Source organism: Amyelois transitella, chromosome 21 (genome assembly GCF_032362555.1).
Source record: "Amyelois transitella isolate CPQ chromosome 21, ilAmyTran1.1, whole genome shotgun sequence".
In the NCBI taxonomy this organism is placed as follows: Eukaryota; Metazoa; Arthropoda; class Insecta; order Lepidoptera; family Pyralidae; genus Amyelois; species Amyelois transitella.
The window spans coordinates 9,013,668-9,027,687 of record NC_083524.1 but is presented as its reverse complement, the minus strand read 5'-3'; the positions used below and the strand labels follow the sequence as shown (position 1 = coordinate 9,027,687).

The 14,020-nt window shown below is 34.5% G+C and overlaps 1 protein-coding gene across 5 annotated transcripts in view; it reads left to right on the top strand.

The window, feature by feature from the left end:
• LOC106140510 (neurobeachin) overlaps nucleotides 1–14,020 on the top strand; it is a 457,176-nt gene that overhangs the window by 212,131 nt on the left and 231,025 nt on the right. For all 5 annotated transcript variants that reach the window (XM_060950437.1, XM_060950434.1, XM_060950436.1 and 2 more), the window contains exon 2: nucleotides 10,805–10,909. In XM_060950437.1, coding sequence (XP_060806420.1) covers nucleotides 10,805–10,909 — 105 coding nt within the window. The remainder of the gene's footprint in view (nucleotides 1–10,804; nucleotides 10,910–14,020) is intronic.

Genomic DNA, 14,020 nt, shown 5'->3' with positions numbered 1-14,020 from the left:
ACAAATTGTTTTCATCATCGAAATTTACTTTAATAATAAAGAAGTAAATTTTTGTAGACCCAATCAGTTGTGAATAGCTCATTATAGGACTAGGGAACCGCATTGAATTTAAAAACATTTCTTTAGTAATTTGTTATTCCTCTGGAGAGAGATGTTTGTAAAGTTGAGAAGTTACAAATAGTTTGATTTTGTGTCGATATGTAGGCAAAGGCTCTTGATGTTCGAAAGAAACTTGTGGAGTAGGTCAACACCCAAAGAGTGTTGTAATTGTAAGGTAGTAAAAGTTAGTATTAAGCCATTGTTAAAGCTGAGGCCAGTACTGCGTCCCTCCTCAATTAAAGTTAGTAGACATTTTCCTCGATGCTCGTATTGTCGCTTAAAACTTAAACAATAATGGACACATCTTTGAAATCATTAAAAACGAAAGGTGATTATATATTAACATGGAGTACGAGATTCGTAAACGAATAATACATTCTAAAATCACGCTTCTTTCCCGAAGGGGTATGCATAGACTATATCTTTCCACTTGCCACGATCCTTGCATTCTTCATTCTCATATATTGTCCTCTCATCCGATTTGTTCAAGATATGTAACGTAAGACAAAAAATAATGCTACTATAATTATACTACAAGATGCGTTTACTATTATAAAATGTAAGGTTTTGGAGTTTAAAGGAAATAATATTAAGACGTTTTGATGTTTCAACGACTCAGGCCTCTTTTTTTTCAAGCATTTTATATGACAGTTTAAACTAAATCTAATATAAAAATAGAAATTAGTCATAAGAAATATTAATCGTAATACTTTTCGCTCTGACACCGAGAGCAGTTTTTATTTTGATAAATTACTAAAATAAAGCTTAGATAGGAGCGCGAATGTGTTTTGTAGTTTTTGCAAGAAACTTTGAGAGAAGATGAATAGAGGGCGCTTAACGCCGAGAGTAGGTGCTATTTCATGATGTTTGCACATCTGGCGGCTTATTGTGGCCCTGGACTTCAAATAATGAGGGTACAAAAGGATCTGTTTCATCTTTGAGTGTTTCTGGTAACACCTTCCCTCCGTTTAGGGCCCGGCGTCTGCTTTTTCTTTCCTCAGTTTTAAGACCAGTAGCAGAATGAGAGTACAAAAATATTATTCCATAGTGATTTTTGGTGTTATGCGATGCCAAACGTTCGCTTTCACAGCAACAGTAATATATTATGATAGGAATTAGATACAAATTGTACTTGTTTCTTTATGTGTGTTCGTATATTTGTACATGTACATTTATTTTTCTTTAAAAGTTTTGATAGTTTATTGATAGTTCAATTATTTATTAAGATTTGGTTTGTAAAAGCCTTATAACTATTTATTTATAAGGCTTTTACAAACCCAAACTATTTATTTACTTTCTGTATATTGTATGAAGTGACAGTTCTGTATTATTTTTATATTTTGTTTGAGATTAAACGTTTCGTATGATATACTATATTTTCCTCTTGCGCTTTAAGACGAAGTCACGTAGTTGCTTTTTGTTAGGCCGTCGGGTTCCGCCTATATTTGAATGTAACTCGACGAATTGTTCAGACATAAAGGTATAAACTTTTTCTTTACTTCATAGAAAAACTAATTTAGTTTAATTTAGATTACTAACTTATTTCTTACATACATACATACAGTCACGTCTATATCCCTTGCAGGGTAGACAGAGCCAACAATCTTGAAAAGTCTGATAGTAGATGATGGAATTGAGATTCAAATAGTGACAGGTTGCTAGCTCATCGCCTAAAAGAAGAATCCCCAGTTTATAAGCCTTATTTCTTTTGCTTTTATTCGGTTTATCAGAGTAAATCAAATAAACCACAAATTCAGTGCTTTATACATCTGAATGTGAAAACGTCATAAATAACAAATTGGAAATTGTACAATATGTTTCATAAAACTTTTAATGATTACATAAATAATCAAACATATCACCATATAGAGTACACACGTTAACGTAAATTAGTTTTCGGTGTGCGTTCCCGGGGACCAGGAATGCATAATGCAATATTCTTATTCATGAGATATTTATCGGGCGCCAAGAGAGACGCTCGCAGCACAAACAACTTCGTGTGACCACGTCGACGACTGTACTCTTTGCTTTTTGCTAAAGGATTTCTCGTCTGATAAAATTCGCCCAGATTTTCGATCAACAAATTCTTTTCTAACAGTAGTTTAAAATTTATACGGTTGTTTTTTCAATTTGGTCTATCGTTATTTAAAAGCAGATCGTTATTTCAATTTTTTTCAGTACGGTATAATTCTCGAATGGAGTCAAATTTTCATTAAAACATTTTGCTCAGAAAATAGTTAATCTCGTTATAGTTCTGAATAGGTAAGTCTAGACAGTCTATTTGATTTAATATTTCAAAAGAAAATTGGAATTATTTTATCTAGTCCTAAGTAGACTTAAACTAGCAAACAAGCCCCGTTGAAAGCTAATCCGGCCATATTACGTCATCCATATTGATTTGAAGTACCAGGAGAGCATAGGCACACAGTAGTATGCGGAGTCAATAAGCGAGGGGTGGAGTATTCCTATAATAACAGCAATACGCCATTGGACCTGCACCTTGCTACCTTACCATATGGCAGCGTTTTTTTTTTGAAGAATGGTTTTCGATCCGTTGGACATAATTCATGCCATGTTACATAACGGATGATATAAAAGTGGCTTTTGCTCATTCATTTTGCTTTTCGGTTATATTAACTTTTTATGGTGCATTTAAATTTTTAACTATTTCTATTGATATTTATTGAGAATATGCCGGGATAAAAAGAAAATAACTATGTACCTATTGGTAAAATACGTGAACTATAAAATTTAAAAACTTAACATCACAATCACGTGCAAATTAACAAAAGAAAATCGTGTTTTTTTTTTCGACTAAAATAATAACTTTTTTGTTAGCGGCCAGTACTAACGTACTGGCGTAACTAACGAATTTAAAATTTCCGATCACGTCAAAAGTACCCTATAGTAACGTAAGGTATCAAGACCCTTCGAGGTAGTTCAGACAGTCAGAGCTGGTAGTCAGAAGACAAAGGTCACATTTAGTTGAATAGCGTTAATGACATATCTTTGGTAATTCTGATTCCCTGTAATTCATCAAAAAAATCCTGCCCTCTTTATCACGATTCCCATAATCCATCTCTATAAGGGTTATTTGTAGGTTCAATTTGATCATTCGACGATATTGAGTTTCCAATCAAGTGGAATTATCGAAATAATTGCACGTTTAAGTACGTATGTATTGATATTTGTTCAACATAAAAGTGGCAGCAAATCAGTGAGATATATTAATAAATAAAAAAGGTCGGGTCAAGAGTACCTTAAACCGACGAGTATGCATGAAGAGAGTATGATTGTGGTTAAGCGAAAGAAGTAATCAGAGATCGTTGCAAGTACCTCTCCGGGAATTGCATGCGTTTAGTATGTATGTATGTATGTGGGCGTGATTTTATGTAAGTATGTATTAAAAAATTGTACAGCGCGGAGAGATTATGTTGCGTCATTGCAAAGTTATGAATCTGGATGAAGCGAAAGAATCTATGGAAAATGGAAAGAGTGCCTGCTTTTATTAGCGACCTGCGTACCTACTTACAGCACGGGAAGTATCGTATATTTTGTAAATTGAGTATTATTTATCCCTTATCTTTACTTGTTTCTGATTGCTTTCCTCTGAAATAATCCAATAAAGACAACTTATGGTACTCTGTAATATCTGAAGAGTAATGTTTTTATTATAAAAATGAAAAATAAAGAGTAATTATAGTGGTATTTCCTTTTTATGCCTACAGAAGAAAGCCTAGGCGATTAGGTATTAATTTTTTTTATCAGATATTCGGTTATTATAAACGGTCAGAAAAAGTATTTTTCATATAAAAATTATTATTTTATCCCTCGCTCCAGCCCAGTTGCTCGTGAAAGGATGGCGACGTTAAAAATTGTTTCAAGTAATTTTTTTTTAATGCACAGACTGGCAAATTCAGCATTTCACACGTAATTTTTCACCGCATTCACGTTACAAAAACTCGCACACCGTTAGATAACTCCAAAGGAAGTGCCAGCATGTTGACAAATGGGATGAAATATGCACCCCTGCACCCGCGACACTTACCATTCAGGCGATCCCGCCCCTAACCGCAGGGGGTGCGTTGCAGCATCCCTTGTTGCGAACTAGCATCCTTTTAACTCTATGTCGTCCTGGTACTTTTATTGCATATTCATGCCAGAGTTTTAGTTTCGCAAACATTTTCACTGGCAAAGGGTTGAGTGACATTGTGAAACGAGATTGTATGCTGCGAACAAAATTAATTTTCTGTAGGTTTTTCAATGGTGATGTCTACTATAAATCTTGTAATTTGCTCCTTTGACTTGATTCTCTCCTAGTCACTTGATGAATGTAAAAATAAGGTTAAATATCCCTCGCTTGCTTGAACATAAAAGTCAAGGGGCTGTACAAGAAATCGTCAAGAGCCGGCAGCGGTATGTGGAGTTAAAAATTCTAAAGCTCCTTCGCTTTATGACGTCCTGGTGAAGAAGGAATATATTTTAACCCTTTGGAATAACGTTTTGCACGAGCAACGGCTGGATATTATTACTTGACTAAACTTGAATAAGAAATCCCCGTGGCGGAGACAAATTTGACTATAAAGTTTATTGCTAAATATGCCAATAAATGTCTAATCATATCACCAGGGAGTAATGAAGACGAAGAGATTGAAAATGCAGCAGCTGTAGTTAAAAAAAAAACTAGGGTTGTATGAGGATGAAATATGGGGTGTGGCTTGTTACTTTTTTTTACAATGGGACTGGAATGATATGGATCTGTTTGACGTATATTGTGGCAGTCACATAATTCTAGGGAGGTTATTTTGTTCCAATAAGCAAGTTTACCACTATTTTTCATTTAATTTCATAGGTAACGTATTAGGTGTGTTCTCATAAATATTTTTCTCAATAAGACTTTAATATGTATGAAGATCCTTTGATAGAGTATTCCTTGGTTTTATATTCCCTGTATCATTTCGTTTCGTTTCTGTTTATATTCAGTCACACTCTACTTCGGATCGGATCTTATTTTCTGGTGAAGCCATCTGGTTTTAACACTAAAATACAAATGATGGTATATGAATAATACCTACGACAAACATGCATTTAGTACTTACCTACCTTAACAAATGAAAATACTGCAGCCTATTTATAAATAATACATACATACTTATAGTCACGTCCATATCCTTTGCGGTGTAGATAGAGCCAACAGTCTTAAAAAAGTCTTAGAAAAGACTGGCCACGCTCAGCTGTTTGGCTTAATGATATAATTTAAATTCATATAATGAAAGATTGCTAGCCCATCGCCTAAATAAGAATCCCAAGTTTATAAACCTATCCCTTAGTGGCCTTTCAACATCTATAGGAAAGAGGCGGAGTGGTCCTATACTTTTTTTAAGCGCCGGAACCACACTACATTTGTAAACAATTAAATGTAAAATTATAGTATTAAATTTATAATTTATAAATAGTACAATGCAACGCGAAAGTTTAAAAGCTGTTATTACTGCATCACTCAAATCGCTACGAATTTTGCAGTTCGTTTTACATTACCCTTGTCTTATTTTGCAATGAAACAATATAATTAAAACAAACCAATCGTTAATTAACGTCCTAGTCAATAGACCGGAAAGGCTTTATTTTAACTCGGAACCGGAAAATCCGGGTAAATACGGTCGCCCTGTTCGCTGCGTTGCGCCCACCGCGAATCGTCCATTTCAATTTGCAGTATTATCGGATATTTATTTTTAATAGTTACTTGTTTTAATGTCTGGAATTCATTATAATTAAATTATCGGAATATGCAAGTTTGATTTATATATACAGTTATCGTTCATTGTGAAAATCTTAAAATATGATATAATAATAAATTAGCGACGTGCGATATTGAAAAAAAAAGTTTAGTATTGCGACTTCGTTAGTTGCAATGTTATTTCAATAAGGGAAGGAATCCCTTTCATATTTTTTTAAATTTTTATCAATATCTTCTGCAGTTCTACCTTTTTCAAGAGCATCACAAACTTATTCTTGAATTAAAATAACAAATACCTAACCCGCTTGGCTTAACTTCTTGTACGTACGTCATTTTTATTGAAATGTGCTTAAATTTTTACGTTTCATTTTCCATGATAATAATACCAGTACCAGGACCCCAGTAAAGGGTAGGAATTGTGACAACCAGTTCACCATTGTGCTAGGTTGGAGTGTAATCACGTCTAGTGGCCGAGTAGGCAGTCCGCAAGGGAAATATTCGGAGCACATCAAAACGAGATAGCATCACGTACTGGGTTGTTTCTGTCATGAATTTCAAGGCGTTTTTAACATCCATTTAAGTAAAACACTTTTGAACCAAAAGAGAGACGCATAAAAGCATTAACTTTTGGAATAATTTTAGATTTTGAAAACTAAAAAGAGGACAAAATGTACAAAAGACAATGAAATCAATTCATTTCAATTGTGACACTATAGGCTCTGTCTACTCTGTAAGGAATGTAGGATAATTTTTTAATTTACTATACGTCTTGTTTGAAAATTTTTGAATTTGAACGCAAAAACAACGTTAGCTTTCGAAATGGCAGTCACAATAATCCCCATTAATGAATTCACCAAATGGAAAATGTGGGTCGTCCTGTTTACGACAACGGGAACATTTTCTACGCCCGCTAACGAAGTAATAGGCAGTGTTGCCAACTCTCTTCGACGAGAGGGCGCTTTAGGTCCCATAAAATCGCTAGATTGCTGAAATTGATATGTATTATTAATATATATATATAGGGTATGTATATAGATCCCTAGAATATCGGTACGAGACTGACACGACTGTCACCCTTTCTCTTATCTCGGGTCTGCTGGAAGGGATTTATTAAGAAATAACCAGAACCTTTGTACTTTTGTTTGTTTTGTTTATCATTCTCGATTTTTTTTGTGTACATAAATTAGTAAATAAATCTGTTATTTAAAAAAAATAATAGAAAAAGAGCTAGATTACTAAAAATGGGCACTGTGCACTAAGCTCCGAACTTTGAGCGCTGACGAGGTCAAAAAGACGCTAGATTTAGCTCCGAAACCGCTAAGTTAGTAACACTGGTAATGGGAGACAAGTGCCAACCTTATTATCGAGGTAATAACCGGATCTGTTCGGATATAGGGCTGGCAATAATAACCGGCGGCGCGCAATCGAATTACCGGACGGTACTGCCGGCTAAACCGCTTTAGCAGTGTTGGAACAAATCGGTGTTTTTTTATGTCGATTGATAAGACCAATTGATATGTGTGTTAATCATGATTTTTATTCTTATTACAATAATCATAACAATTATGGGAAAATATAGGTAATTTAAAGTTATTTAAATTATAATGTTGCATAACAACCCGTACTGAAATAACTCATTGATATGTTTCTCGGTATTTTTATATCGACAAATGTATAGGAATTTGTTGATTTTCTTTAGTAAGCCCGTTAAGTACATTAATGCCTTCACGATACAAATAAAGAAAGAAACAACCTTTGGTGAAAAATATATGTAGGTATTTCACGTGCCACAAAATAATTTTATCGATAAAAGTCGATTCTTTAATACCACTCTTATTGCGGCCGTTCCCGGTAATAATCACGTTTATAAGTGACATTGCGCGCTCTTTTCTGTTCTCCCGGTGTGCACCGGCAAAGGTATTCGGTTAGAAAAGCCTTTTTTTATTGGCGTCGTAATTTTTAACATCAGTACTTTAGGGTTAAGTGGGTCAGTAAGGCCGCGCAGAATGTTGGATGATACGCTTACAGATTTTTGGATAAAGTTACCGAGGTTTATATTGTTTTAAGCTGCGTCATTAAAAATATTTCTTTTTTTATTTTGGGGTGTCGCTAGGCTACGGCAAATCTCATTAAGGCCGAGCTTGTGAATCAATAAAAGTTTAAAAAATTTCTCTACATAATATCATACGTCTAGTGGACGCTTTGTTTGGCTCTTCAGAGCGAACACACTAAACCTAAATCCTTTTTACTCCGTAACGGTTTTGAATGCCGCATGGCGGTCGACCATTGAACGCAGTGCACCCTATTGTGTGAATAAAGAGGGTGGGCTACGATTACAAGTTCCTATTCAGCTATGCTCGCCTGGTAGCCAATGTTATAAATAACACGTGACTATTGAGAGAAATAGTTTTTTGATAGTGTGTGCTTTGCTTTATTTTGTTTTGTTGGGTAAGGACAAGGTAACACGACTGTTTTTATCATACGAAAGGGAACAAGCTCCACCCCTCTGATGATTTGATCTCTTCGAACAGTTTCATTGTTATAATTTGCACGGGTGCTTTTTCGAGGGCAACCAACCCCATGGCTTTTAACGCTCTCTTCTATATTTATATTCGCCTAGTACACGAACACCATAGGGGTTGAATGTCTTTTGTTTCGCTAATAGGGATTCTCCTCGAGTATTCCAAAGTAAATATTACTTCGTAAACCTCTAACAATCCCAACGAAGCGTTTGTTTATAAATTCCTTGTGCCACTCTATTGGTAGTCTAAGATGATTCTAAAATAACTTCAAAAGTTAAGTAGCTTATCAGATTCTTTGTTACAAAAATACATTGTAACAATCCCTTACTTACATTACTTTGCTCCACAAACTTATTTACTGCTTATCTACCTGCTTGTCAAACATTCTTTGATACTGGGATTTGAACAAATACCTCGTCTCTCGAGTTGTATCAATATTTTGGGATCACACTTTTTTATGGGGTTGGAGACCAGAAGTATACTTTTACAATGTTCTCTTCTGCAATTATAATCCCCTAGTACATTAATATTTTGGGGGTTGAAAGACTATTGTTTGCGTACGCCCCCTCGCAGGTTTTTTTACATCCTTTTCAAATCGATTACCTACATACTTACCGATCAATGAGGCTAGTTTTGCCTATGTTTCCTTTACTTAATATATAAATAGGAACTAACTAAATATTCATTTAAAACAAATCACCATTACATTTGGGTGAATTATATAAAAACGGGGCTGGTTTAGGTTGTAAGCTATTTTTCATGTTCTTGCTGACGTCATTGTTGGGAAGCACAAAAGACTGAGACACCAGGCGCGCAGAATCTATATAGAGGTTGACCGATCGCGCAAATTGAATGTCCATCGAACACGACGGGGACAACACCCTATTGTCCCATAGGCTTTTCAAGATATAACCAATATTTCATTCTCTTTACAAAATATTGTTGGCGTTGAAGCTGAAAAATTCCATCGTCTTTTGTTTCTTTTTTATTCTAATTTCAATAATTAATTAATTAAAAGTTTTCCAAAAGTTAAACATTATTTCGTGGATTTTTCGATAGCTAAGAAATAAAAGGTTATTTCTATAAAAAATATCATAAATACTGATATTTACTTTTTGCCCTGTTAATGCTGTTCAATGTGATAAATAATTATTTTTCTACGAGAAACTACACACTTGTTGAATTATTTACATAATACATTTTAGAATTCCGTCCCTAAAAATACAAAATGTATAAAGTGTGGAATCTGGTCGATCAGTACATCTCTTTAACTTTATTGGTAAGGATTCTTAAAATTGTTTCTCTGTTGGCTCTAAAGTCTCCACATTATTGCATCTTACATCATTCTATCTTACACATAGCACAAAGCCTATTATACCCGAAGATGATGTCAGTGTAACCTTTTTAACGGATTTTTTTTTTGATCGGTTTAGTATTTTGGTAAATAGCTGTTAAAAACAAACAATAAACTTACAAACATAATATACATAGTATATAACATCTCTTTATAAAACTTCAGTTTCAATTTTATTATAAGCATAGATACATAAGCTAGTACATAAATATATTAATAAATATGCAAGATTAAATAATTTATCAGTTCCCAACTCAGGTATCTCCCATGTTTGGCTACCAAGTAAATCAGAGTATTGATACACCTCGTACCAGAGGAGAATAACTAACAAGGAGATTCGATTTCGTACTTACCTACATCACTTTGAACATTTGTACGCTTCGTGGGTTTCGAAAAGGATTTGACGAATGACTCATCTACATCCACACTTATAATTAGAAGAAAGAATTTTTATTTAAACTGCATTAAAAAAGGTGGTTCTCAGTTTGACCTGTATGTAAGTAAGTACCTATGTATGTTTGTCCGCGATTATCACGCTTTTCTCTAAACCGATTTTGATGCGGTTTTCGGAAAAGTGTTTGTTACACTCAGAAGAAGACTTAAAGAAGAAGTGAAGGTGTAGAATAGGCCTTCGGAAGTAACATTCTTTGTGGAAATTCTCACGAGCGGAATCCCGCGCAAAAGCATGTCTATATTAAAATTGGGGGCAACATTATATTTTTATAACAAACATTAACAATTGCATCTTTGATATTCTTTTCATATTTATTTTGTAGTGACCTTTGGATCTGACCTGCCTATGTAGAGGCTGAATCATGATTTTTCCATGCTATACTCGTATCGTTTTTAATATACTAGAAATGGAACTAGTGATAAAAATAATTACGAGTTCGTTTTTTATCAATAGCTCCATCATGGAACTATACCATGATGCTAGTGTCAACGAACGGTCTTCACAAATATATTTTGTACAATATACAGTCTCATCAGTAATTAAGAATTTTTTAAATTGCAACTAATCCTTATCAAATAATTTTGATATTACTTCCTAGATTAATATCCTGTCTAATAATATTGTATGTTTGCCAACAGTTGGTGGGCGGCGAGTTCGACATGGAGCTGAACTTCGTGATCCAGGACGCCCAGAACATACAGCACATGCTGGAACTGCTGGACCACTGCCCACCCAGCTTGCAGGTAAAATCACGATATGATTCAGATTGTATTTGTATTCCATCAGGCAGCAGGAAGGGCCTCGCCTTTCTTCTTCTATATTGCTCTTTACTTTTTTCCTCCTGGCTTCTTAGTCTCTTCAACTTGTGAGTCTTCGTCTTAGTCCCGGTTTCATTCTCATGTCATGATCCAGGATTGGTTCAGTTAGTTTTACACGAAGCGTCTCCCGTCTGAACTCGTCTAGTGTAGTCTTAAGAATAGAACCAATCTATATCTTTCTCATGGATGTCGGTAAAAGTCGACGAAGGGTATATAAATAGTTGGGATCCTCTGTTTCCGGTTCGCTCTGTCTAGCAAGGGCTATAGATATGACTTTATGAATGAATGTATATTAATTTATTAAATTGTGTACATAATAGTTTTACAAATAAGCGGTTACCTACTATCCTTCTAAAAAAGCAATCAATGACAAAAAAGTGCGTACACATAGCATGCTTTAATAGAAATAAGACTATTCTAACTACATAATTTTAATTAAATCCTGTTCATTATAAAATATATGTATATAATATCCTCTCGAAGCTACGAATTCGTAGTAATGCAAATTTTGAATGTAATATGAACGTCTTCACACACTCGACTCTTCATACGTGTATATGAAGTCTACAATTAAACGAGGTTAATTATTATATTCATACGTCGCACTGAAATTGCTTCACGAAAACTCTTGCTTATGTTAGCCGTGGAACTAAAACTTTTCCAGTTACCAATTGTTTGCGTTTATACGCCACTACTAGGACATCCTTTTAATTGGAGGGGTAGGCAGAGACTGCATCCTGCATCCGTCATTCGTTCCACCTTCACAGCTCTCTTCATGCGAGATCGTATTTAAAATGATATTTGGCAAGACGACCTAAATTATTGTAAAGCTACTTATTATTATATCGTAGAATAACTTATATTATAATCAAGTTTTTATCTATTACGGTGTAGACAAAGCCAACAGCCTTGAAAAGACTGAAGAGCCACGTTCAGCTGTATTCCTTAGTGATGGAGTTTAGATTTGAATAGTACCAGGTTGCTAGCCCATTGAATAAGAATCCCACGTTTGTAAACTTTTCTCTTGATTGATGTTTTACAATCTGCACGTGAAGAGAAACAGCTGGCACACACTATGTTTAATTCTATATAATCGCATAAAAGCCTTCAGAATATACCAAAGTTTGCCACAAAATATAGCGTCACCCCGATCCCTCATTAACAAAATGATTGTCGGTCGAAATAAAGCATTTGCGCCGACCATATTCGTTCACCACTGCCCCAAAAGAAAGTTTTAATGTGCAAAGTTGTTTATGTTTTGTTGCTCCGTTATTAGAAGCTCTGTTTTAGTATCTGGCCGGGTGGTTTGAAACTACGACGGCTCATAATGAAAATAATTTGAGTGTCTGTCATGCCTATATGCCTATTTACTTTTGTAAAAATAAAGTAGCTACTTTTACATTATATTAAAAAAACATTAAGAACTTAAAATTAAAATAAAATAAAATAAATAAAACTTAACGTTTTTTATGTGGGCTTGCCACCATCTTATAGTTCTTTCTCACTCTCACTCGAGTCTTAAAGGCGTCCTTGTCTATCCATATAGTCAGAAAAAGTTCCACTTTTTGCATAGTAAACGGATCCTTTTTCTGGGGGCGGGACGGAACCTACCTGTTTCATTTCTTAAATACTTTACTCCTGCTACTTTTTGATGTCCTGGTACTTAACTAGTTCATTTTAACCCGTTCGTCTACTAATTAACTATTTTAATAAAGGAACTGTGGGAAAATAATTAAATAGGTAGTTTTTTCTTGTAAATGTTTCTTATTATGCGATTGGATACTCGGCTTCTTGCCTTCTTCAATTTATGTGTGCCTGGTATGAAAGTAGATCAAATCTCAACTCTTTAATGTTTTTGATGTCAAAAACGAACGAATTTATCTTCCCACACTCTCCTTATCTTTTAAAACCTAAGAGATAGAAAGAGGATATAAGCAAGCTCGCTGTAAAACACATTTGGTAATTAAAAATAAATTTGTATAACAAAAAATAAAATCAATGCATTCATTTTGCAGGTTCCTTGCATGTTTTGACATACAAGTTCATTAAAATTAATTTTGACAAACATAAAGTAATTCTACGTAGGCTAAATAAGGAGCAAAGTTAATCAAACAATTTACAAAATAATGTACAGAGTTCGCAAATCAGAGCAAATGGCATCTATTGAAGGGGCTCTTATTTCTCTCAATTCAGAGTAAATTCAAACAATACTGGGCTTACATGGGGAAATTGATTGTTGAATTATTAACCAGTCGACTGTATGGTTCGCACACAGATCCAAAATATGGAGAATGCAGGTCGATTAAGTTTATTAATTTGTATACATACATATAAATAATCACGTCTCTATTCCTTGCGAGGTTGACAGACCCACAGCAGTCATGAAAAGACCGAGAGGCCATGTTCAGCTGTATGGCTTACTGATAGAATTAAAATGTAAATGATTATAAGCATAACGTTCTTTCGCGTAATGGTTTACGCAAAGCTTTTTAATACTTAACTACTCGTTTGCCAAATATCAATTATGTATCTTAATATCCATTATCCCAAAATATTTTTGTCCAAAACCATTATGGCAAAAAACATTAGGCCAAAAAAAATTTATATGATAAAACTGGCCCCCATGGGGGGGGGGGGCGATACCGATTGCGGAATACTTATTCGTATTTTTGTTTCTAACAAATGTGAGAAATTAAAAGCATATACATACCTAAGGAGTTGTTCCTGAACTTTACTATGGGATCTAAGCGATATAATATTTATAAATATAAAGATGAACGGTTTAATAAAATTAATTATAAATACGTCAACTAAGTTTTGAATTTATTTCTTGTCGCCAACTGTTCGAAGTGTCGCGTGTCAATTCCTGTATGTATTTATTCTGTCAGACAGGCGCTGAAAGCATTTTCATTAATTTTATTTGCAGCTTCGCTATTTGCTCGCGATTCCGCGGTCAAATTTAATGTATGTATGCTTTATTTGTCGACAAACTCTCAGGTAAATTACCATGCTTTTGCAATTCCTTACCTCACCTAC